Genomic DNA, 25,974 nt, shown 5'->3' with positions numbered 1-25,974 from the left:
TACAGATTGTTACTACTACACCCCATCATTCTGCATCAACACAGGTAGGCAGGTTTATGCAAGAGATTTTATTTCCTTTTAAGAATTTTACAATTTTTATTCAAAAAATACAGCATATAGACTGCATTTTTGATGATATGAGAAAACTTTAAGCTCAGACAGCTTATATATCAGCCTGGAAGGAATTGCTAATGGAACATATGATCATTCCCTGAAAGCATACCTAATGGCATTACTGGATAATGACAAAAGCTAGATATGCCAAAACCCTCAATAAGCATTAGGGATTGACTGGCTAGAGGCTAATGTTGAGGTAGGGAAGAGGGCAGTGAGGTAGGGTGGCACACAAGGAAAGGGAGGTATTGCGCAAGTCTGGAGTAGTTCTCTACAACAGTTTCTCAGCATGTAGACCAAGGATCACCTGTATCAGAATCACCTGGCTGGCTCTTTGAAATTCTAACTGTTGGGCTGAAAGAGAATCACAGGGATCAGAGAGGAAGGGTCTGTATTTTTAACAGGCTCCTCAGGTGATTGTTATCCAAAATAAAACTTAAGAACTGATCGTTTAGAAGTATCAGTGCAGAGCTGAGAAAATGCTGACCTTGCCTTCTAGCCACTCTATAAATGGGATGTTGAAAAATAATCAGCTTTGTCCTCAGAATGATTTTAGAGAGGTAGAAGGGCCACTGTGAGGAGGTTAAGGTGTTGCATTATGCCTACTGTAGAACTGGGGATGTGAAGGCCTGTTTGAAGAATAGCTTTCCTTCTGGCAGATATTCCTTACGGGTAGCTAACTGTTAAAAAAAGGGGGAGGGGTATTTTAAGCTACCAAAATTCATAAAACATTCAACATAAATTTGTCTGTTTATTTCTGTAAAAATTATATTACATAAAGGCTTTGGAAAGTTTTATCCATTTTGAAGAATGAGATGAAATGTTTAAATAGAGAAAATTTCTTAGTAAATGAGGTTATAGGCACTCTGCTAGATGCTAGGAATACAAAGGGGAACCAAGATAAGACTCCCTGCCCTTAGAGAGCTTACAGGGTGGGGCAAGAGAGAATATAGACTGATTTCAATATTGTGTGAGAAGTGAAGTGCTAAGCCTAGTATAGCATGATCTGAGGAGTATGGAAAGATTCTCTGAGGAATTGCTGTTGGAACCAAGATCTGAAGAATGACTAGCGAGATGGAGGTGGGTAAAGAATGTTCCTATCAGAGGGAACTGTAAAGACCTGAAGGAGGTGAGAGACTGTTACCAAACGCAGTGGGTTCGCCACTTGTACTCTCGTTAAGAATAACTAAGAGTCAAGCGGATTTAAAGCAAGGCTAGTTTATTACTCGCAGCAAGTAAGAAGAGGCGGGGGGATCCTCCCCGAAAGCACTCTCGCCCCAAACAAAGGGCTAGGTTACAGTTTTATATTATGCGGGAAAGGGAAAGTCATACATATACATTAACTTTATATATATTCAAAAAGGGGTCAGGGAAGGATTCTGACTCGGAAGCGGTTGACAGACTTCTCGCTTCGGAAATGGGCTCCGTCACCGCTGGATGACGTATGTCCGGTGATTTTGGTCCTAGGCATCCCTTATGAGATGAGGCCATCCGACGGTCGACCTGGTCTCTTACCGCGCATGCCCAGGATTCTAGTTCTAATTGGCTGATCTGAAAGACAGCTACAAGCGATCAGATGAGGAGGAAGCAAACAACGTTTGCACCATTCTTCTAGAAGAAAATTTTAGCTGGCTTAACTTGTCGTTTAAGGCCTTTTCTGTCCCTGACTGGTCTCAAGACCACAGAATTGAAAATTCACTATGTTTAGAGTGGAGAAAGTGAGGGCATGTGTATGAGAAATGAGGCTAGAGGGTAAGTAGGGACCAGATCCTGCAAAATCTTAAACCCAGGTTGAGGAGCATGGACTTTACCTAAAGGCAATGGGGAACCACTAAATAGTGTAACAACAGGAGTGTCTCAGTCAGATTCACACTTTAGAAAGTTTTCTCTGGCCACAGTTTGAAGAATGGACTGCAGGGATGGTAAGACTGGAGATAAAGGAGACAAGTTAGATCAAGTCCGGAAGAGAGGTCAGACTTAGGACTTTCTCTGGTAGAGAAACCATAAGCAGTAAAGAACAATGAAGCTATTTTTAAAGGTATAGCCAGGAGGAAAACTGGAGAATATAGTGTAAGGAAACCAAGAGAAAAGAAAGTTCATGTAATTTATAGAGTATTTGAAGAATTTTTACAGATTGTTGGTTGTTACAGATATGCTTTGAAAATCACTCCTTTATGCAAGGTTTCTCCTCCTATTCCTAAGTAACGGAAGGATTAAAAACTCTCTAGTTCTGCTTATGGAGCCCTGGTAGCACAATGGTTAGGAGCTTGGCTGCTAACCAAAACGTTGACAGTTCGAATCTACCAGTTGCTTCTTGGAAACTCTATGGGGCAGTTCCACTGTGTCCTATAGGGTTGCTGTGAGTCAGAAGCGACTCAACAGCAACGGGTTTGGTTTTTGGTAGTTCTGCTTATATAGTATTGTATATCTTATTAGGCATGTGTATTTTACAGCAAATTTGCTGAACATTTTGTGTTCTTTATGTGTTGATTTTTTACTGACTTTAGTTCAAAAGTAGATTTCCATGCTAAAGTATGTTTTCAACCTCATCCATATGCTTATCTCTGCTAAAATATGCAAAATGGAGGCAAACTACTTTGGTTGAAAATAAAAATCCTTTCTCAGCTTTGGAGCCCTGGTGCACAGTGGTTAAGAGCTCAGGCTGCTAAGCAAAAGGTCAGCGGTTTGAATCTACCAGCCACTCCTTAGAAACCCTATGGGGCAGTTCTGCTCTGTCCTGTAGGGTTGCTCTGAGTTGGAACCAACTCAATGGCAACGGTTTTTTGGTTTCTCAGCTTTATAGAAGCTGGAAGTACAAATATTATTTAGTGTGCTTTGAAGAGGATTTAAAATATACATGTGTCATGGATTGAATTATGTCCCCCAAAAAATGTGTGTATCAATTTAACTGGGCCATGATTCCGAGTATTGTGTGGTTGTCCCCCATTTTGTCATTGTAATTTATATTAAAGAAGATTAGGGTGGGATTGTAACACCCTTACTAAAATCACATCCCTGATCCAACGTAAAGGGAGTTTCCCTGGGGTGTGGCCTGCACCACCTTTTACCTTACAAGAGATAAAAGGAAAGGGAAGTAAGCAGAGAGTTGGGGACCTCATACCACCAAAAAGGCAGTGCCGGGAGCAGAGCATGTCCTTTGGACCCAAGGTTCCTGAGCAGAGAAGCTCCTAGTCCGGGGACCTTCCTCGAGAGCCGACAGAGCCTTCTCCTGAGCTGATGCCCTGAATTTGGAGTTCTAGCCTACTAGACTGTGTGAAAATTAATTTCACTTTGTTAAAGCCATCCACTTGTGTTATTTCTGTTATAGCAGCACTAAACAACTAAGACAACATGTAACTTATTTGAGCTTCAGCATTTTTTGTTTTAGCTTCATTACTTGAAAATTTACTTTTAAGAACTTTATTGAATACTTTAGTGTTATCCTAGTAGTTTGAGTGGAAGGTTAACTTCAGGTTTATTGCACTTTATTGTACAGTTGTTTAAGGATGACTTTGCAAAGCCTTAAAAACTTTGAGTTGAGTGTCAGGAACATAAAAACGCAAATTAGGAATTTAGTGCTTTTGGTCATGAATGGGCTCATTGTCTCAAATGTATTCTGAAAACTATAGAAGTAAATTAAGTAGCGGATATTTTAAAAAGTTACTAAGCTAGGCACTGCCTTATCATTGAGGTGCTTTAAAATGAAAACATTTAAGGATTATGGAAAGAAGGCTTATTTTAAGTTTATGAAAACTATGAGGTTAAATTATATTACTGACATAATGTGAATTTTAAGAAAAACAATCTTCCATCAAGTTAATAAGATACTGAGTGTTGTTTCACAAGTCATGGATTTCTCTCACATAGCCCATATCATTTTGTGCTGCACTTAGCTGCCAGACCACTATCATAATGACAGTTCTCTTGAGAATTAATGGATCCATTTATACCACCTTAGGTTAGGCTCCTCTGTTAGTAGTAGTTTAGGCATAGGAAGGCCTTATGTCTTTTCAGGTTTTATAGCTGTTTATATAAAGGACATGAGTTTTTTGTTTTGTTTTTTTGGAAGAACTTGTAAAGGAGCCCTGGCAGACAATTGGTAGGGTTTTGAGTGAGATGTAATAGTGTCAGCACTGAAGCTGTCTGCAAGAGGCCATCTGTGACGATATGTATGTTGTCCCTGCAACTGTTTGAAAACCTAGGTAATCAAAGATACCTATTATATTTACTACTTAGCCTATTACTAGTTCCCCTCCTCCCAAATACTACTACTGTAATATTTCTTTTCTAGGAATTTACACAATATTTTGTAACAGGGGAATGACACCAATGAGTAATATTCTTTCAGATAAGTTCCAAGAATACAGTAAACACAACGCTCCTGGACCTCTGTGCCATTTGTATGTGTTTCAGACATTCAAACACATTCATTCATTTTTTTTTTTTTTTCTCGTATTTTGAGCGGTGTCTTTGGTTCCTTTTTCCTTACGGAGAGCTATTTATTATTTTCCCTGAAGTATAAACTGCTGAAAAACTGCCAAGAGTTACAACAAGGCAACATCCAAGGGAACTATTCTGAAAAAGTAGATGCGCTTGATGATCACACTTGACACAGTGTTGAAAATCGTTTCCTTTGCTGGAATCCCCCCACCCAGCTTTGCATTTGAATCTTGCTTTTCCTTGGAGGTTATGTGTAAACCCCATTGCGCCAGTGTAGTATGATTAAGAATGTTGCTGATGTAACTTGTATGAACTCTCTACTTGTGAACCCCTTTAAAATTAACCTGCCTGCTTTGCGCTTGGTGAGCAGTCTTGGCAGCAGCAGCCCCGACTGACTCCATTTCCTTGTATAATGAAATAAAGGTGCCTTTCCTGTTCTCCCACCTTGGTTTATCGTTTATTGGCCAATACGAGCCATCCCGAGTAAGAATCTGGCATTTCCACCTGATAACAAACTTGCAAATTAAAAAAAATATTTTTTGGTTGGTCTCTTCTATTTTGTGATACATTTCTCTTTCAGAGAAAAAATTGTCTGGTTTTAATATAAATATGAATAAAAGGATCACTAATATTTAAAACTAGAAACCATTGATTTAGGTATTAAAAAAATAAACTGGAAAAATAAAGGTCACTTATTCAATGAAATGAACAGACTCATGGAGTTATTTTTTAAAATAAGTAAATAAAAATGAGACTGAAGAATGTTTTTTTATTCTAAGTGCTCTTCAAAATAATATACAAATGAAAAGGACAAGACAAGAGGTTTTATATAACGTTAGGAAATGAGTGAAATAGAATGAAGGCAACTCATCTGTTTTGTACCAGCAGGAAATTACAAGTTGAGAATGTATTTGCATTAGTACCTTTAAATTTTAACAGGTTGTGAAGTAATGATTTCTTTAAACAAATCTTTTTTTTTTTTTTTAAGAAAACATACTAGCTAAAATGAATTATAAGTTGTTTTTGCAGATTGCCTGTGGCTGTTTAAATTTACCATCCATTATGGTTTTATACTGTTTCTTGAAGCTTACCATATTGCCAGTTAGTAACTAAATGACACTTCTGTGCCGGTTTCTTTCTCATCAGTAAATGAGAGTGGTAGTAGCACTTAAACTGTTATTGTCAAAATTAAATGAGATAATATATAGCCAGTCCTTGCTTTGTATAGTTTCCGTGTGCATGAATTTCAGTTACAATGGTTTAGTCAAATAGAATGTGTTATAGATATCTTTGCTGCTGTAATAGAAATACCACCAGTGGTGGCTTTAACAAACAGAAATTTATTTTCACACGGTTTAGGAGGCTAAAAATCTGAATTCAGGGTGCCAGCTCCAGGGGAAGCCTTTCTCTCTCTGTTGACTCTGGGGGAAGGTCCTCATCTCTTTTGAGCTTCTGCTCCTGGGTGATCTTCATGTGGCTTGGCATCTGTCTTCTGCTCTGCTTGCTTGTTTAATCTCTTTTATATCTCGAAAGAGATTGACTCAAGATACATCCTCCATAAATCCTGCCTCATTGACATAACAAAGACAACCCATTCCCAAATTGGATATAATCACAGGCATAGAGGTTAGGATTTACAACACATTCTTGGGAAACACGACTCAATCCATAAAACCATGGTTTTAGATAAATAACACCAGTCCCCAAACAGCAGGACTCAAATTTCAGGTACAATTATGTGAATAATTGCATAAAGTACAAACTTTAGTGCCAGCATTTCAGTGTATAAATTACTACATAAATAGCAGATGTGCATCATGATTGTGTCACTTCATTCAAAGCCTGCCAGTGATTGGTGACTGTGTATCTGTTATTCACTTTATACCCAAACAGCAAACCATGTGGTTGTGTTGCCTTCTTGTCTTGCAGTTATAAACCTGGGTGACACTTTACAAAAATGGATGATCAAAAGGAAATGGATGAACAAAAATGAAAAATAGTAACATTGGAAGTAGTGACATTTTAAATCAAACCTAAATGGAATTATAGAAGATATGGCTAACTGTAGGAATGCTGACACTGTGCTGTTTGAGAGATTCTAGATATGCAGTCAGAAGAATTTAGTGAGATTATACTGGAGCAGGGTGGGCCCTAATCCAATAGGATTGGTGTCCTTGGAAGAAGAGAAGAGACACAGAGAAACACAGAGGGAAGAATGCCACGTGATAAGGGAAGCAGAGAGTGGAGTGCTGCATCCTCAAGGGACGTCAAGGAATGCTGGCCACATCAGAATCTGGGAAAAGACAAAAGAAAGATTTTACTCAGTTTCAGAGGGAGCATGACCCTTCTGACACCTTGAGTTTGGATCACTAGCCTTCAGAACTGTGAGAGAATGCGCTTCTGTTTTTAAAGCCACCTCATGTGTGGTACTTTGTTACAGCAACCCTAGGAAACTAGATGCCAAGACAATTAAATGGGGGAAAGAGTAGTCTTTTCAATAAATGGTTCTGAGACAACTGGATAGCCATGTACAAAGGAATGAAGTTGAACCTGTACTCCACACCACATACAAAAATTAACTCAAAATGGATAAAAGACTTATAGGTAAGAGCTAAAACTATATATATAACTTTACAAGAAAACACAGGCGTAAATCTTTGTGACTTTCGATTATGCACCTTAGTTTCTTAAATACAATACCAAAAGCACGAGCAACGAAAGAAAAAATAAATTAGACTTCATCAAAATTAAAAAAATTGTGCTTCTAAGTACACCATGAACAAAAGGTAACCCACAGAATGAGAGAAAATATTTATCAGTCATATATCTGATAAGAGGCTTGTATCTTACAATGCAGCAATAAAAAAAAAACTCAATTAAAAATAGGGCAAAATATTTTAATAGACATTTCTCCAAAGAAGATACACAGATAGCCAATAAGCACATGAAATGATGCTTGACATCATTAATCATCAGGGAAATACAATTCAAAACTATAATGAGATACCACTTCACACCCACTAGGATAACTATAATTAAAAAGACAGAGTAACAAGTGTGGAGAAACTGGAACCCTCATACATTGCTGGTGGGATTGTAAACAGTGCAGCCCCTTTAGAAAACAATCTGGTAGTTCCTTAAAAGGTTAAACATAGGGTTACTATATGATGGAGCCCTAGTGGCATAGTGGTTAAGAGTTTGGCTGCTAACCAAAAGGTCAGTAGTTTGAATCCATCAGCTGCTCCTTGGAAACTGTGGGGCACTTCTACTCTGTCCTATAGGGTCGCTATGAATTGGAATTGACTCGACACCAATGGGTTTGTTTTTCTTTTATCTTTTTAGTGTACAGGGGATATTATTCAGCCATAAAAAGGAATGAATTAATGATATGTGCTACAACGTGAATGAACCTTGAAAACAGTATGCTAAAAGATCACATTTCCATGTATATAAAATGTCCAGAATAGGCAAACCATAGAGATAGAAAGTAGATCTATGGTTCTTAGGGGCTGCAGTGAGGGTAGAATGGGGAATGACTGCTAATGGCTGCAGGGTTTCTTTTTTGGAGTGATGAGATGTTCTAAAATTAGATAGTGGTAATGGTTGCACAACTCTGTAGATATGCTGAAAACCACTGAATTGTACACTTTAAAAGAGTTAATTTTATGGTATGTGAATTATATCTCAATAAATGAATAGACAGTACAATGAATACTGAATGTGTCCCATTCAGTTAAGCAATAGAACATTACTGTTAAGACCTTTGACGTCATTGTTCTTTCCCCACATAGCCACTTGACTCACTCCCTCACTTTGTTCAGAACTCTGCCCAAATGTCACCTCCTCAGAGAGGCCTTCCCTGAATATCCCATCTGCCTGTCACTCTCTTTCCCTCTTACCTTGCCCTTTTTTTTTTTTAAACAACACTTACTGCAGCATGACATACATTTATTTGTTACTATCAGTCTCTTTCTTTTTCCTACCCTACTAGAATGTGAGTCTGTACGGGCAGGGATTTTATCTGTTTCCTTCACTGCTGTATATCTAGTATATAGGCAGTGACTGTCAAGAAGTTGGTGCTTATTAAATGTTGGTTCAGTAAATAAGTAAATGCTATATTCCTAGAGTTCAAGCACTGTCTTCTCTTTTACTATTTAGTTTTCATGTACTTAGTCCCTATTTTAAATTTGTTTGATACTGTGATTGTTAAGGTTCTGTATCAACTTGGCTGGCCCATGATTCTCAGTGGTTTGGCAATTATGGTGTAGTTTGGCAGTCATATGATGATGTGATCACTTCCATGATGAGACTTGATATAATGTGATCACCTGCTATGAGTAGCCAATCAGTTGAAAGGGAGTTTCTTGGGGGTGTGGCTTGCATCTGATATAAGTGGACATTCTGGCAAGGCTCGTGGGCTTTTGCTCGCTCTGGATCCTACAGCTGGCTCCTGTTTGTCTGACCTCTGGTTCTTGGGACTTGAGCTAGCAGCTTACCTGCAATCTTGCCTGCCAATCTCGGGATTCATAGATCTCCAAAGCCTGTGAGCAAGAGCCCTGCTGTCTGACCTGCCAATCTTGGGTTCACCAGCTGCTGCATCTACATGAGTCAGGAGAAGCCTCTATCCTGATCCATGGACTTGGGACATTCCAGCCTCTGGAATCGCGGGAGCCATTTCCTTGATATAAGTTTCTCTCTATATATATTTATATGGTTTACTGGTTTTGCTTCTCTAGAGAGCCCAGCCTAAGACAGATACTTACTGTCTTTATTTTGGCACCAAGTTCAACTTTTATGTTAATGTTTATATATCTTGTCTCCCCAATGAGACAAGGACTATACCTTTTTTGTTGCCTGGAAAGTCAGCGTATAGAAAGAATAAGCAAATACTAATTAGATTAAATTTAAATAATAAACCGATTGTTATTGCAACTTTTTAATTTATATGGTGTTCAGTTTTAAGTCTTTTAGTTCATTTAACAAGTTTGCTCATTCATTCAGTGAATACCTATTGAATGCCTGCTATGTCATTGCTGGTGTCAGATGGATCTTGGCTGAAGGCAGAGAATGCCAGAAAGATGTGTTTACCTGTGTTTCATTAACTATGCAAACGCATTTGACTGTGTAGATTATAACAAATTATGGATAACATTGTGAAGAATGGGAATTCCAGAACACTTAATTGTGCTCATGAGGAACCTGTACATAGACAAAAGGCAGTTGTTCGAACAGAACAAGGGGATTCTGTGTGGTTTAAAATCAGGAAAGGTATACGTCAGGGTTGTATCCTTTCACTCTACTTATTGAATTTGTATGCTGAGCAAATAGTCCAAGAAGCTGGACTATATGAAGAAGAATGCGGCATCAGGATTGGAGAAGGACTCTTAACAGCCTGTGATATGCAGATGACACAACCTCACTTGCTGAAAGTGAAGAGGACTTGAAGCACTTACTGATGAAAATCAGAGATCACAGCCTTCGGTATGGATTATATCTCAACATCAAAAAAACAAATCCTCTCAACTAGACCAGTAAGCAACATCATGATAAATGGAGAAAATTTTGAAGTTATCCAGGATTTCATTTTACTTAGATCCACAATCAACGTCCGTGGAAGCAGCAGTCAAGAAATCAAATGACGTATTGCATCGGGCAAATCTGCTGCAAAAGACCTCTTTAAAGTGTTAAAAAGCGAAGATGTCACTTCGAGGACTAAGATACGCCTAAACCAAGCCATGGTATTTTTCAATCACCTCATATGCTTGCAAAAGCTGGAAACGAATAAAGAAGACCAAAGAAGAATTGATGCATTCGAATTATGGTATTGGTGAAGAATATTGAATATACCACGGGCTGCCAGAAGAATGAACAAATATGTCTTGGAAGAAGTACAGCCAGAATGCTTTTGTAAACGGCATGGGGGCAGTGTCTGACCTCTAACTTCACAAGAGGGAAAGAGAATCAAGATTAGCAGCCCAAGGCTGATTGCTATGAGGCAGAGGTCAGACATGCCTCCTCTCTCCACCTTTACCAATTCTGACACCAACCGTCCCTCCCATGACACTCTACACTTCTCTGCTGTGTTCAATAATTCATTGCGATGTCCACACAGAACTCACAGACAATACTCACGATTATGGAGTTTATTAGGGAAGTAACAGTTACAATTCAGGTTCAGGAACACTCAGGATATAGTTCTTCCATCAGGACAGCCTCTTCCCAGCTGTGCTCACAGGTACACCTCTCCCTGGCCTTCAGCCTCTGCCCGAAGGTACTCAGCTTTCTCTCTCTGTGGGTTGGTAAGCCCACCACGCCATCTCTGCTGCAGCTTTTCTGTTTCTGCTTCTTGAGCTCTCCATCTCCTGGTTCTAGGAGCTTCTCAGCGCGGGGATCCCACGTCCAAAGGGTGTACTGGCTCCTGGCTGTTCTTCCTTGGTGATGGTGGGATTCTCCTTTCCCACCTCTGGGATGGCTCATTTAAAGCCCAGTGGGATGGCAAAACTGACCAGTCACGTTGGTGGGCCGCAATTTCCCTATCATATAGTCCCACCCAATCACTTGGGTGGGAGTTACAAGACCATGACTAGAAAGGCTACACACAAAAGTGATTTATCACCCCGCAATCCTCCTTAGAGACTAGGATGGTGAGATTTTGTCTTACCTACTTTGAACATGTTATCAGGATGGACCAGGCCCTGGAGAAGGACATCATGCTTGGTAAAATAGAGGGTTGGCAAAAAAGAGGAAGACCCTAAGTGAGATGGATGAACACAGTGGCTGCAACAATGGGCTCAAACATAGTGATGATTGTGAAGATGACGCAGGACCGGGCAGTGTTTTGTTCTGTTGTGCATGGGCTCATTGTGAGTCAGAACAGACTTGATGGCACCTAACAACAACAACAACAAGGGGAATAGGGAGTTCAGGGTAGGGGTGGGGGCTGCTATTTTATATGTTATCAGGGTGTCTTAGTTTTCTAGTGCTGCTACAGCAGAAATACCACAAGTGGATGGCTTTAAAAAAGAGAAATTTATTCTCACAATCTAGGAGGCTAGAAGTAGAAATTCAGGGTGCCGGCTGTAGGGGAAGGCTTTCTCTCTGTCAGACCTGGGGAAAGGTCCTTGTCATCAATCTTCCCTGGTCAAGGAGCTTCTCAGTGTAGGGACCCTGTGTCCAAAGGATGCGCTATTCTCCTGGCTCTTGTTTTTGGGGGTATGAGGTCCCCATGTCTCTCTGCTTGCTTCTCACTTTCACATCTCAAAAGAGATTAATTTAAGATAAAACCTGATCTTGTAGATTGAGTCCTGCCTCATTAACATAACTGCTTCTAATCTTGCCTCATTAACATCATATAGATAGGATTTACAACACATAAGAAAATCACATCAGATGACAAAATGGTGGACAATCACACAATGCTGGGAATCATCGCCTAGCCAAGTTGACACATATATTTGGGGGATACAATTCAATCCATAACACAGAGGAAGTCCTCTCTGGTTAGGTGATATTTGGTCAAGAAGTAAAGGAGAAAGCCCTGTGGATTTCTGGGAGAATAGCATTCCAGGTAGAAGGAACAACAAGTACAAAGACCCCAAAATAGAATTAGGTTTAGTGTTTTTTGAAGAAACGGTATTCCTGAAGCAGAGTTAGCAGGACTGGGGCTAGTGGGAGATAAAGTCAAATCATGTAATCCCTTGAAAACATTTAATGGTTTGAGTTTTACTCCAAGAGAGATTGGGGGCTATTGGAGAGTTTTCCACAGAGAATGACGTGATTTCACTTTTGTATAGGGGTTGGTTGATTTGTGGAGTTGGGAGTCTGTGTCAGGGTAGAAACAGGGAGGACACCAGTTGGGAGGCTCTTGGAATAATCATGATGAAATATGGTGTTGGCTTAGACCAGGGTGGTAGCAGTGGAGGTGGTAAAAATTGGTTTATCTTGCATGTAGTTTAAGGGTAAATCTGATAGGATTTGCTGATGGTTTGGATGTGAGAATGAGAGAAAAAGAAGAGTCAAACATAACTTCTTTAAGATTTTTGTCTTGAGTAGTTGGTAGTAAGGATGCCATTAATTGAAATGGGTGAAAACTGTAGGTAGTAGTGGTGTTATGGCATTGTTTTGTTTTGTCTGTTTTGGAGGGGGTGATGGTGGAATCAGTCAGTTTAGGACATATTAAGTTTGAAATGCTTATTTGATATCTGGATGGAGATGACAAGTATGTGGTTAGATATATTGGTCTGGAATTAAAGAGAGAGGCCCAGATTAGACACATAAATTTGGAAGTTGCCAATCTATAGATGATTTTCAAAGCCAGGGGACTGACTAAGATCATCCAGGAAGTAAGTGTAGCAGCAAAGGTCCTCTGACTGAACAGTAGAACACTCCAGTATTTGGCGGTTGGGGAGGTGAGGAGGAATCAGCAACAGAGACAGTAGGACACATCTGATGATGTAAGAGGAAAATCAAGAGAGAATAATATCCTGAAGTCAAGGACTTCAAAAAAATGTAACATGTAGGGAACAATCACCTGTTTCAAATGCTGTCTGTAATTGACGATTGACCACTGGATATGATGTTATTGAGGGTTTTGATGACCTTGTCTAAGACCTCGTTAGTAATTCAGGTCCACCATACCAATTGAGTAATTGCCTGGGCAAAATTAATGAGATCTTCAAGAAAAACCATTCTCAACATTTTCAGGGGTGAGAGACTATGTAATTTTTTTACTTTACAAATTGGAGAACTCAAAAGGTTATTTCTAAGTTCTGAAATTATACTGTACGTTATATGTGGTGGGGTAGAGTGTTGAGAAAGGATTTCAAAGACATACTTAGCTTTTAGTGTATCCCTAACTTGTATCCATATTCAAACCAAAGGAAGGAAAGGGCTTTTATTTGAAAATCTAGTGCTTCAAGTAACTCATTTGAGACTTAAGAGCAGTATTTTTCTTTTCCCTTACAAAAGTCTTGTTAGTTTATCTCTCGGAAAGAAGTTTCAGTTGGATTTGGGTATTGTGGTGTAGTGATCACTTTTATATGGCCTTTCTCTCCATGATCTTGTAACTCCCACCTAAGTGATTGGGTGGGACTATACAAATAACATAATTATGGCCCACCAAGGGGATTGGATAGCTTACTAAGAGTGCAGATAAAGTTCATGGCACCAGTGTGGTGGTGGGACTATGAAAATAAGGTCTATGGAACCCTAACAAAGAGATTGGTCAGTTTTACCATCCCAGTAGGCTTAAAATGAGCTATTGCAGAGGCAAGAGGAGAGGATCTCACCACCACCAGGAAAGAAGAGCCGGGAGTGGAGTGTGTCTTTTGGACCTAGGATCCCTGCACTGAGAAGCTCCTGGAACCAGGAAACCAAGTGAGAGAGAGAGAGAGAGCTGTAACACTGAAGACAGCAAGATGCTCAGCAGAGAAACAGCAACAGGAGACCGGCAGGGTATGGCCCAGCCCATGGAACGAGAAAGCTGAGTGCCTTCGGGCAGGAGGCTTGGTGGCAGAGTAGGGTGCCTCTGGGCACTTGGTGGAGCTAGGTTTGCCAATCCATGGAACTAGAGCTTGAGTGCCTTCGGATCAAGGCTTACTGGCAGAGTGGGGTACCTTGGGGCATTTATTGGCAGAGCTAAAAGAGCTTTATAACACTTGACCTGAGCAGGACAGAAACCAAGGGGCCAGAGAGAGATGTGTACGTGGGCACGACTGAGGAGAGGCCGTCCTGATCAAAGAACTGTATCCTGAGTGTTCCTGAACCTGAATTGTAACCTGTTACTTCCCTCATAAACCCCATAAATGTGAGTGTGGTCTGTGAGTTCTGTGTGGCCACTGCAACGAATTATCGAACTCAGCAGAGAAATAGTGCCATGGGAGGGATGGTTGGTGTCAGAATTGGTAAAAAGGGCTGGTGAGAGGAGGTATGCCTTGGGCTGTTGAGCTTGATTCTCCTTCCCCCTTGTGAAGTTACAGGAGGTCAGATGCCTCAGCCACACCATTTTTACAGATACATAGTAGGTAACCAGTTATATGGGGAGAAGGTTGTGGCAGTCTGCTTCTGTAAAGATTACAGCCTTGGAAACCCTATGGGGCAGTTCTATTCGCTATGAGTCGGAAGCAACTCGATGGCAGTGGGATGGGATGGAACCAATTATATAATGTCCCAGAGTCTGGAATATCTTAGATACCTGACTTCTTATGCACTGAAGGGTGGTGTTCTCAGGAATGCACAAGATTTATTTTTAATGGCTTATCATCTTCCAACTGGCCTTTTGTTTTTCCCTCCACTTTTTTGTTTGTTCTCTATATATTCCTGACTTTTGTATTAAACTCATTACTTTCACTTTAAAGCATGCATTTCCCACCTTTTTCTCTCCCTCCATAATCACATACAAACAATTTCTGTTAAAGATACTATCATTTTATACACTGAGACTGGTACTTCTGTCTAGTTGCTTTATTTAGAGTCAGTGGATATCAAAAGTTAATTATGTGGTTGTTTTCAGATATAGACATGCCCTAACAATACGAAGATGGTATTGTGTATCTTCATATATAGTACAAACAATGGAAATGTTTACAATTCCATGTTTGGGTGATAAAATGTACAGTAATGACTATGATTGTATTGCACTGTCTTTGTCACTAAAAAATAAAAATCACTTATCCTAAATGATATGAAAACATATTATTAACATATAATATTAGGGTTTAAGTATAACACAACAGTCTTTTATTGCTCTGACGTATAATCTCCCAAAGAGTTCTGCTTATAAATTGGGATAAAGGGGAGGAAGGAAATGAATATTTGAAGCAGCAGACATTATACTGTATACTTTTTTTGTATGTTGTCTATGTGGTATAAGAATTATTATTCCTGAACATCCTCGTTTTGCAGTAAAGAAACTCAGCACCCCAGAGTGGTTAAGTAACTTGTCTGGGATCATGCAGCCATTAAGTAGCTAAGTGAGGATTTCAAGCTCAGGTTTATCTGACCTGATTTCAGAGCCCATATTGCATCCATTACACCAAACTGCCTAATGAAATGATTACTAATTTTTTTTTTAAATGATGGATGAATTTTGTGTCATAGCTGATTCTCAAACTTTTTCGCTGATATCTAAAATGCTAAAAATCTCGTTTACCTTCTGAAACTCCACCTTCAGTCCAGAAACCATATTTGAATGCAAGTGTAAGTGAAAATTATAGGGATTACCTTGAATCTACTACAATATAAGTATTTTACACACTGAAATTGATAAATGTTTTACTTTTAACTACTGTTAGTAACAAATCACTTGACACACATGTCATTGCCAATGAAGACCACTGGTATGATGAAGTCCCAAGGTTGAGAACTACAGGATTAAGAAGCTGTTTCCAGACACAGTCCCCTCCATTTAATTTATTCCCAAGAATAAATCACCCAGTGTTTGAACAGATATTTGTTTAACCAATAAGGGGAAACCAGTGTGCAAAGTTGGAAATTTAAGATTGACTAGGTGTCATGGTTTGAATTATGTCCCCCAAAAAATGTGTGTATCAGTTTGTCAAGGCCGTGATTCCTGGTACTGTGTGATTTTCCTGTATGTTGTAAACCTGCCTCTATGATGTTAATGAGGGAGGATGGGTGGCAGTTGTTTTAGTAAGGCAGGACCTGATCTACAAGTCCGGATTGTGTCCTGAGGCAGTCTCTTGAGATGTACAAGGCAGAAGTGAGCAGTGAGACAGGGGCACCTCATGCCATCAAGAAAGCAGTGCCAGGAGCAGAGCGCGTCCTTTGGACAGGGGTCCCTGCGCCGAGAAGCTCCTAGTCTGGGGGAACACTGATGAGAAGGCCGACAGAGAAAGACTTCCCCTGGAGCTGACACCCTGAATTTGGACTTTTAGCCTACTTTGACTGTGAGGAAATAAACTTCTCTCCATTAAAACCATCCGCTTGTGGTATTTCTGTTATAGCAGCGCTAGATGACTAAGACACGAGGTAAACTTAAATTTTCTAGAACTAAGCAAAGATACTTTAAAGCTACTACATGTGATCATTTACTTTATGACAAGGTAAATTTTCAGAGTTGATGTACAGCTTAGAATGCTAGAAAGACAGTAGGAGGGTATTTGCTTTTCCATTCTGAGGATGAGTTAGGATCTAGAGGAATTTTTTAAAAGCATTTTTAATTTAAGTAACCACATTGGCTTTTTAATACTTCCATTGTTAAAATGAGTTTTGTAACAGTATCTAAGAATAGTTTTAAGCAATCAAAACTTAAGGATGTCCTGAAATGGGGATTATTTTAGTTCATGAGTCGGAATCGACTTGACGGCAACGGGTTTGGTTTTTATGTATTTAATTCGAAATCATGTATACCTATAAATGTGTATAGTTAAACTGAGAAAGTTTAATAATAGTGATGTAGCAATTTTTGGAACTGGGTACCCAATCTTAATATAATCCCAGAGGTTCCTCCAAAAGTTATCTCAAAGTAGAGAAGAACATGGAGTCCATGCTTAGTTACCTTAGAAGGTCCTGTTCATTTTCAGAAAGTGTTTTGTATCAGCTCTCAAATGACATAACTATTTTCATATACAACGTATGCCTTTTCCCAGAAGTATAGGCATAATAAACCTAGTCGTTCTTACTGTATTTCTGCCATTTTGTGTAAGTTGGAATGGTCCACGTTGATATTAGTAAAAATTTTAGGGAAATAAGTTAATCATGTATTGCTGAAATTCAATACATTGATCAAGAAAAACATCATGGGTGAGTTTTAGGGTAGAAAAACAGTAGATTCCAGACAGAGACTTTTTCAGTAAACATTCCAAAATAATGTGTTAAAATTATATCAAACAGCATAAATGTTACTTAACCTGTCCTACAATTTTTTTGTTTTTTACTCCAGTGGCAGAGTAGAAATAATTTAAAATCAAGTCTTCTTGACTTGTCATTTAAATAACTTTTTCATATCCTGTTTTGTGATTATAGAAATTAACTTCTGTAAGGGCCTCTTATATGGAAATTAACTTCTGTTGGACCCCCTTCCACCACTAGTCTGTCAGTTTGTCGTTTTTAAAGTGTTAAAAATCAAAGATGTCACCTTGAGGACTAAGGTGCACCTGACCCAAGCCATGGTATTGTCATTTGCCTCATATGCATGCGAAAGCTGGACAGTGAATAAGAAAGACCGAAGAAGAATTCACGCCTTTGACTTATGGTGTTGGCGGAGAATATTGAATATACCATGGACTGCCAGAAGAACGAGCACATCTGTTTTGGAAGAAGACAGCCAGAATCCTCCTTAGAAGGGAGGATGGCAAGATTTTGTCTGACGTACTTTGGACATGTTATTGGGAGGTATCAGTCCCTGGAAAAGGACATCATGCTTGGTAAAAAAGAGGGTCAGTGAAAAAGAGGAAGACCCTCAGCTAGATGGACTGACACAGTGGCTGCAACAATGGGCTTAAACATAACAATGATTGTGAGGGTGGCACGGGACCAGGCAGTGTTTTGTTCTGTTGTACAGGGTTGCTATAAGTTGGAACCGCCTAGACAGCGCTTAACAACAACAGTATCGTCTTAGTTCAGTTGTATATATTATTTAGCTATTCCACTTCATTGTTATGAATACATGTGTTATAACACATGGCTGTACTCTGAAATTTTGTTACATTTTTATATTTTATTATTCTTTTAATTATTCATAAATTTCATCCTTTCCATTGTTTTGGCCTCTGCTCCTAGGCAGTGTGTATGGAATACCTAAGATAAAGTGGCATCTTATGATTGATCTTGCCTTCAATTTTTAACCTTTCCAAGCTGTTCTCACGTGTCTGCCAAATTAACATTCTTAAAATAGTCCTTTAACCAAGTCATGGAGGTCTCCTCTTCAAAACTTAAAAGTTTCGAATTCAGTGCAGACCAGATTCCCTGGACCTTAACATTTTGTCATCTGGCCTCCTAATTAATTTGACGCCATCTGTCTACATAGACCCTTAGCTGCTTTGGCCATGGCAGCCTAGTTGTTGATCTCCATGCTATGCTAATAACATGCTAATGATTTCCTAGGGCCTCCCCCACCCCACCCAAGTATTTGTATTAGGTTGAGAATGCATCTCCCCTCACCCTCATTCTATTTTTTCGTCATTCCATATCTTCCATGTTGGTCATTGGTGCCGCTTAGGATCCATCTCTTCCTTTAAGATTTTTCTTCTATTTAATGCACACTGATGATTCCCTCTTCTGAATTCTTAACTACGTTATACATTCTTACATACTTTCCTTTTTTTTTTTTTTAATTGTGCTTTAGGTGAAAGTTTACAGCTCATGTTAATTTCTCATTCAAAAATTTATATACATCTAGTTTTGTTTTCTTCCAAAACAGATGTACTCGTTCTTCTGGCAGCACACTCCCTCTTTCCACCCCGGGTTCCCCGTGTCCCAGTTTCTGTCCCTGCCTGCCTTCTGGTCCAGCTTTTTGGATAGCAGCTTGTATATTTGATTGAACTAAGAAGCATATTCCTCACGTGTATTATTTTTTGTGTTATAAGCCTGCCTAATTTTTGTCTGAAGAGTGGGCTTTGGGAATGGTTTCAGTTCTGGGTCAACAGTGTCCAGGGGCCATAGTTTGAGGGTTCCTTCAGTCTCTGTCAGACCATTAAGTCTGGTCTTTTTACGTGAATTTGAATTCTGTTTTACATTTTTCTCCTGCTCCATCTGGGACTCTCTGTTGTGTTTCCTTTCAGGGCAGTCATTGGTGGTAGCTGGGCACCACCTTTTTCTTCTGGCCTCAGGCTGGTGGAGTCTCTGGTTCATTTGGTTCTTTAGTCCTTTGGGCTAGTATTTTCCTGGTGTCTTTGGTTTTCTTCATTCTCCTTTGCTTCGAGTGAGATGGGACCAATAGATGTGTCTTGATGGCTGCTCACAAGCTTTTAAGACCCCAGACGCTACTCACCAAAGTGGGATGTAGAACATTTTCTTTATAAACTATATTATGCCAGTTGACCTAGATGTCCCCTGAAACTATGGTCCCAGCCCCAGCTACTCTGTCCCTCAGAATTTTTGGCTATGTCTGGGAAACTTCTTTGCTTTTTGCTTTGGTCCAGTTTTGCTGACTTCCCTTGTATTATGTGTTGTCCTTCCCTTCACCGAAGTTGACCCTTGTCTTCTATCTAGTTAGGGATATCCCCTCCTTCTCCTTCCCCACCCTTGTAACCATCAAAGAATGCATTTTTTCTGTGTGTAAACTTTTTCTTGAGTTCTCATAATAGTTGTCTCATGCAATATTTGTCCTTTTGTGACTGACTTATTTCACTCCACATAATACCTTCCAGATTCATTCATGTTGTGAGATGTTTCACGAATTCATCGTTATTCTTTATTGTTCCTTAGTATTCTGTTGTGTGTATGTACCATAATTTGTTTATCCTTTCATCTGTTGATGGGCATTTAGGTTATTTCTGTCTTTTTCCTATTGTGAATAGTGCTGCAGTGAAGATGGGTGTGCATATGTCTGTTCATATGATGGCTCTTGTTTCTCTCGGGTATATTCCTGGGAGTGGGATTGCTGGATCGTTTGGTATTTCTAACTTTTTAATGAAGTGCTTATGTACTTTCCTGTCTGATTATGTGTTGCCTTCAATTACTGATTAAGATGTGTATATCTTGTCCTAGGTAAAAAGTGTAACTCCCCATGGAGAAATAGCCTGTAGCCCTGCTGTTAGGCTCTGTGCTTTACCATTACATTAAAAGAGGTATGATGAATTTAGTAAAGGTATATAACACGTATACCCTTGATGATCTAAAATCTGATATCTCAAACTATCATCAGTCTAAAAATTTAGCTTAATTATTAGCTGTATTTACTTGTAACTTGTCATAGCCTTACAGTTTCCATTAATAAAGATAAATAGAAAAGTGATTTTATTTTAGATGTATTGTTTTACTTCATATCAGTTTAATTTTTTTGAAGCCCTAGTTGTGTGGATAGGTCAGTTTTAAGTCTGCATTATTCATGAATTTTCATCTCATAGAGCTAGCTTTGGTTCTTTTAGATCATTTTGCTTTGCCTATTTCCCTAATCATCACTAAGCCTTGAGAATGAAAAAAAATTTTCTGGGGAAAATTTTTTTAGACTATATATGAACTTGGCTTGTTCTTTTTAGAGAACATTGTGCTTCTTGGCCTAGTCTTCTTAAAGTATAAATCTCAATGGTGAATATTACATTTATTACAGTTAAGGTTTGGTTATAAGCTAATTTGCAGGTAGATTGATTAACTGCTGTTTAATATAAATCTGTATTAGAAGGACTCTAAATAGAAGGAAATTTTCTTTATCTTACTCTAATTGGAGTCAGTGAAATCCAGTTTACCTAGCTAACCTTGAAATCGAAGGCTAATTAGCATTGCAAGTAAATGACTTGTTTATACTGACCATTAGACTGATCAAGATTATATTTGATGCCAGTCAGTTTTTTAATGTTGTTGTTGTTAGATGCTGTCAAGTCGATTCCAACTCATAGCAACTCTATAGGGCAGAGTAGAACCGCCCCATAAGGTTTCCAAGGAGCAGCTGGCAGATTCAAACTGCTGACCCTTTGGTTAGCAGCCGATCTCTTAACCAAAAAAACACCCAAACCCATTGCTGTCGAGTCAGTGCCGACTCATAGCAACCCTAGAGAACAGAGTAGAACTGCCCCATAGAGTTTCCAAGGCTGAAATCTTTTTATGGAAGCAGACTGCCACATCTTTTCTCCTGCGGAGCAGCTGGTGGGTTTGAACTGCAGACCTTTTGGTTAGCAGCTGAGTGCTTAACCACTGCACCACTAGGGCTCCTTCCTTGATGTACAGCCAGTTGCAGTCAAGTCGATTCCGACTCATAGCGACCCTATAGGACAGAATAGAACTGCCCCATAGAGTTTCCAAGGCTGTAAATCTTTGCAGAAGCAGACTGCCACATCTTTCTCCCACAGAGTGGCTGGTGGTTTCGAACGGCTGGATTCGAACCGCTGACCTTTCAGTTAACAGCCAACCTCTTAACTGTTGTACCTCTAAATGGCAAATCTTGATGTATTTGCTGCTGATTATTCATTATTATTGAGTGTCATGACAACATAAGCGAATACTACATAGTAGAGAGAAAATACTTTAACGTGATTAAAAGGACACAATTATACTGAACTGTTATGTGATGTGGGATTTTTTACAAGAATTTTCTCTTTTATTCGAATGCTAAGGATTTGAAACGTTCATTACCAGCTGGCCTTGGTCTCTCAGAAACACAGATTACATCTCATGGCTTTGACAGTACCAAAGAGGGAGTTATTGAAGCAGGAGCATTTCAAGGTAAGAGCCCATTTATTTTTAAAGAGGGCTGGGGTGGAGGATGGAAGAAGCTCACCAAATGGTACCTTTATTAATAAATAAAACAAGAGAATTGATCCCTTTGGTCTGTGATAAAACATTAATTATAAACGTAATTCTTTTTTTCTTCAGTTTAAGTTTAGGAATTGTTTTAATTGTTTTCTTTATATAAATAGATCAATATGTAAACAAAGTTTCACTGATTATTATTTAAGGATTGATTTTAAAATACTAAAATATAAAAATTGTATCAAAAATGCTAATTAAGATTGCTTTAGCTTATAACTGCAGAATTTATAGGTACAAATCAATATTGATTTGTATGAATATACATTTCCTGTTTCAAAGCAATTAGAAAAATAAGCTGTTTCCTACAATACATGCTGTGTAGGAGGTCCTCCAGATGACCCTCAGGTTCCTTATCATTAGGACAACAGGACTCGGCATACAGTACTCATGGGTATGATATATTACAGTGAAAAAATACCAAGTACAATCAGCAAAGGGAAAAGGTCCATGAGGCAAAGTCTCTGGGGTAAACCAGGAGGAAGCCTTCAAGGATCCTTTCGCAGTGAAGTCACATAGGATGCCCTTAATTCTCCCAGCAATGAGTTGTGACAACATAGGTGAAGTGTTACCAACCATGGAAGTGCGTTTAGAGACTCAATACCCTAGGTTTTTTCTGGGGCCTGGTCACACAGGCACTGTCTGTCTAGCACATGCCAAAATTCCAGACTCCCAGAAGGAAAGCAGATGTTTAGCATAAACCACATTGTTTATATAAGGAGTTTAGGCCCAGTGAGCCTCTCTTATCAGTTCTGGGACTAGAGGAATCCCTTCTAAAATTCAAGTTCCCAGATACCTGCCAAGGGCCAACTGTGCAAGTAGGGCTTTTTAAGGATAAGCAGTTAGGCCTTCTGTTAACTCTTCCCTGCACACCTACTCATACGTATGTCTGTTTTTAATAGAAAGGATAAAGTTGCCTCCTTTTTTTAATGGTCTTGCCTGTAATAATTTTTTCTCAAGTGTTTTTTCATTTTCATACCAGTGAGATACAGTGAAACCATGTAAACATCTGGATGTGGAAAATGGATTGTTTTCTTGACAGAACTGTAGCCAAAGTAGTAGTAGTAGTAGATGTTCAGTAAAATATGTTAATTTTAATACTACATTATAATTTTACAGAATGAAAAAAAAAAGATCTTCATGCCTTTACAGTCTTTAGCCCTCTTATAGATAATAAACCTGTTGCTGTCAAGTTGATTCTGACTTACTGCAACTCTATAGGACAGAGTTCAAATTAAAATAAAAAATATGTTTCATGATATTGGCAGTAATTTGTATTTCTTTGAACTACTTGATGAAACACTTTTAAACACACACTGCATTGTTGATCAATATATTAAAAATAATAATTTTGCCATACTTAGGGTTAGTCAAGCATTTATTGAAAAGTTGTGGTTGAATTCAAGTGCCCCTGTCTTAAGACATACATAAACTGGAATGAACATAGGCAAGAGCAACATAATTAAAATTTAGCAAATGAGTCTTATAGAAAAATGTTAAAGGATTTGGAGATGTCTGGAAAAATGACTGAACAATATCTTAATAATTGACTATTTACTTGAACAGTTACTGCAAGAATAGTATTACCATCTACTTTTCCATCTCTGCCTAGAGCAGATTTAGAAGAAATTATATTAAATTCAACCCTAACAACAAATGCTGCGGAACCAATAATAGTGAAAATCATGAATAAATCAAAGATTTAAGAGCAAAATTTACTTGGTACCTGGGTTTTGTTGTGATGGGAATTTAAATCAGTGTGTGTGATGTGTGCATGTATTTTTTTCATATTCCTAGATTTCTTTTGTGGAGACAAAACAGAATTCTCTAAATTTAGACAATTAGCAAGATCCTAGATTTTTTTTTAATTATTTTTTGTTGGGTATTGGTGAATAATTTTGATAGCTAAATTAGTATTTTAAAGGTTAGAATATTGACAATATATTCATATTGATATTCTTAGATTTCACTTGTTGGGATGAAACAGAGCTAATTCCCAAAATTTAGATAATTAGCAAGATCCTGAATTTTTTAAATTATTGTTTATGAGTATTAGTGAATGATTTTGATGGTTAAATTAGTAGTTTAAAGGGTTAGAATATTGAAAATACAGAAAAATGGTAATTACCTTGAAGGTAAAGCAAACAAGCTGAAATGGCCAGTTACTAAGCACCAAGTTATTCGTTCTTCCAGTTTAGAAAGTTATATATTGTTTGTTATATGTATTATAGAAATCTCATGTTGCATCATGGGATTGTTTCTTATGTAAGATAAATAAGCTGTAATAACCAGAACAACAGAGCTCTGCTCCAGAGTTCATCAAGACCTGAAACTACAGTAGTCTGCCTTTGTTTAACGCTTCGTTATAATAGAAACCTTTGTGTCTTAGATAATAGAGATACAGTCTTTATTTAATATGGTGATTGGACTGGATAACCTATTAAAATGCCTTCCAACTCAACAAGGAACTTAGGGATTAGTGCATTCTATATTGAATTTAATAATGGTGATATTATGATGTGGTACAAAGAGTACAATTCTAGGATTCAGAGCATCTGAGTGTCTAATAAGCTGTGTTAACCTCTCTGTGCCTCATTTCTCCTATAATTAAATAAGGGGGTTCAAACTAGTTGATTTCGGTCACCCTCTCCAGTTTTAAATTTTATAGTCAACAGATTTAAGGAAACAAGTACCTCTCACTTTGAAAGACAGTGGCAGTTTCTTTAGGTCTATTATTGCATGTTTGAATATTAATGTGAGATCTAGTCCAAATTAAGGTTTTAATTCTATTAGAACTGGTGACTGATTCAGCATCACAACTTAATACAGTAAAATCTGCAAAAGCTGGAACCTGTGTAAGGTAGAAGCTTGTCAGAAAAGGAAAACCTAAATATTGTCCACTAATAGTGATAGAAAAGTGGTAAGGCTTCACCCTATCAAAGGCCAAAACTTGTGAGACCAAGAAAAACAAGGCAGTCCCGTTGAGTTCCAGCTCTTACAGGTTTCACTGTATATCTGAGAGATGATTAGTTATTACTAATTATAAATAAAGAAAATTGATGTTCATTATATCCTATTAACCCCTTGCCGTCGAGTCGATTCTGACTGATAACGACCTTATAGGACAGATTAGAACTGTCCCATAGGGTTTCCAAGGAGCAGCTGGTGGATCAAACTGCAGACCTTTTGGTTAGCAGCCCAACTCTTAACCACTGCACCACCAGGGCTCCTACATCCTATCAGAACATTTATATTATGAAATTAATACATCAAATGATATTTTCTAGAGAACTAGATTGAAATTAAAGTACCGTATAAGCGATTGCTGTTGAGTCGATTCTGACTCATAGCGACCCCATAGGACAGAGTAGAACTGCCCCATAGGGTTTCCAAGGAGTGGCTGGTGGATTCGAGCTGCTGACCTTTCGGTTAGCAGCAGAGCTTTTAACTGTTGTGCCACCAGGGCCCCGAAGTACCATACAGACATTTAAATTCTCAGCTAAATATGGAAGGACTTTTGTAATTTCTTCAACTTTAATTACCACTCCCCCGAAGATGCACAGGCTTTCAAATTTGAGTAAAGAAAGCAATTGAAGCTTAAGCATTATCAGCAATGCTGGGTAGTTAGTATTTCTTACTTTGTAGATGACTAAGGCTCAGAGATGTTAGTAATTTGTCAGGGTTTTTCTGATACTAAGTGGTAGATAGAGCCAGAATTTCAAACCATGAGTTAGAATTTAAAACTCAGTTATGTTTCATTCAAAAATTATGTTCTTCAATACTGGGGAAGCCAGCACAACTTGTGCAAGGCAAGGTCATGGAACCTCCATAGACACATCCAAACTCCCTGAGGGACTGAATTGCTGGGCAGAGGGCTGTGGGGAACATCTAGCTCAACTGGCATAACATAGTTTATAAAGAAAATGTTCTACATTCTACCTTGGTGAGTAGCGTCTGGGGTCTTAAAAGCCTGTGAGCAGCCATCTAAGATACTCC

The 25,974-nt window shown here is 38.6% G+C and overlaps 1 protein-coding gene across 17 annotated transcripts in view; it reads left to right on the top strand.

Annotated features, from left to right (window-relative positions):
* ARFIP1 (ADP ribosylation factor interacting protein 1) overlaps window positions 1-25,974 on the top strand; it is a 196,797-nt gene that overhangs the window by 77,880 nt on the left and 92,943 nt on the right. For 13 of the 17 annotated variants that reach the window (XM_004378818.3, XM_004378817.3, XM_023733524.1 and 10 more), the window contains one exon: window positions 21,786-21,894. In XM_004378818.3, the coding sequence (XP_004378875.1) occupies window positions 21,786-21,894 (109 nt within the window). Of the gene's footprint in view, window positions 1-6,156; window positions 7,159-20,223; window positions 20,304-21,785; window positions 21,895-25,974 lie in introns of those variants that run through there. The other 4 variants (XM_023733532.1, XM_023733529.1, XM_023733530.1 and 1 more) reach the window with 3 other exon arrangements.

The sequence above is a fragment of the Trichechus manatus genome, unplaced genomic scaffold (genome assembly GCF_000243295.1).
Source record: "Trichechus manatus latirostris isolate Lorelei unplaced genomic scaffold, TriManLat1.0 scaffold00059, whole genome shotgun sequence".
Taxonomy (NCBI): domain Eukaryota; kingdom Metazoa; phylum Chordata; class Mammalia; order Sirenia; family Trichechidae; genus Trichechus; species Trichechus manatus.
The sequence above is the reverse complement of the archived record's forward strand: the minus strand, read 5'-3'. Positions and strand labels throughout refer to the sequence as shown.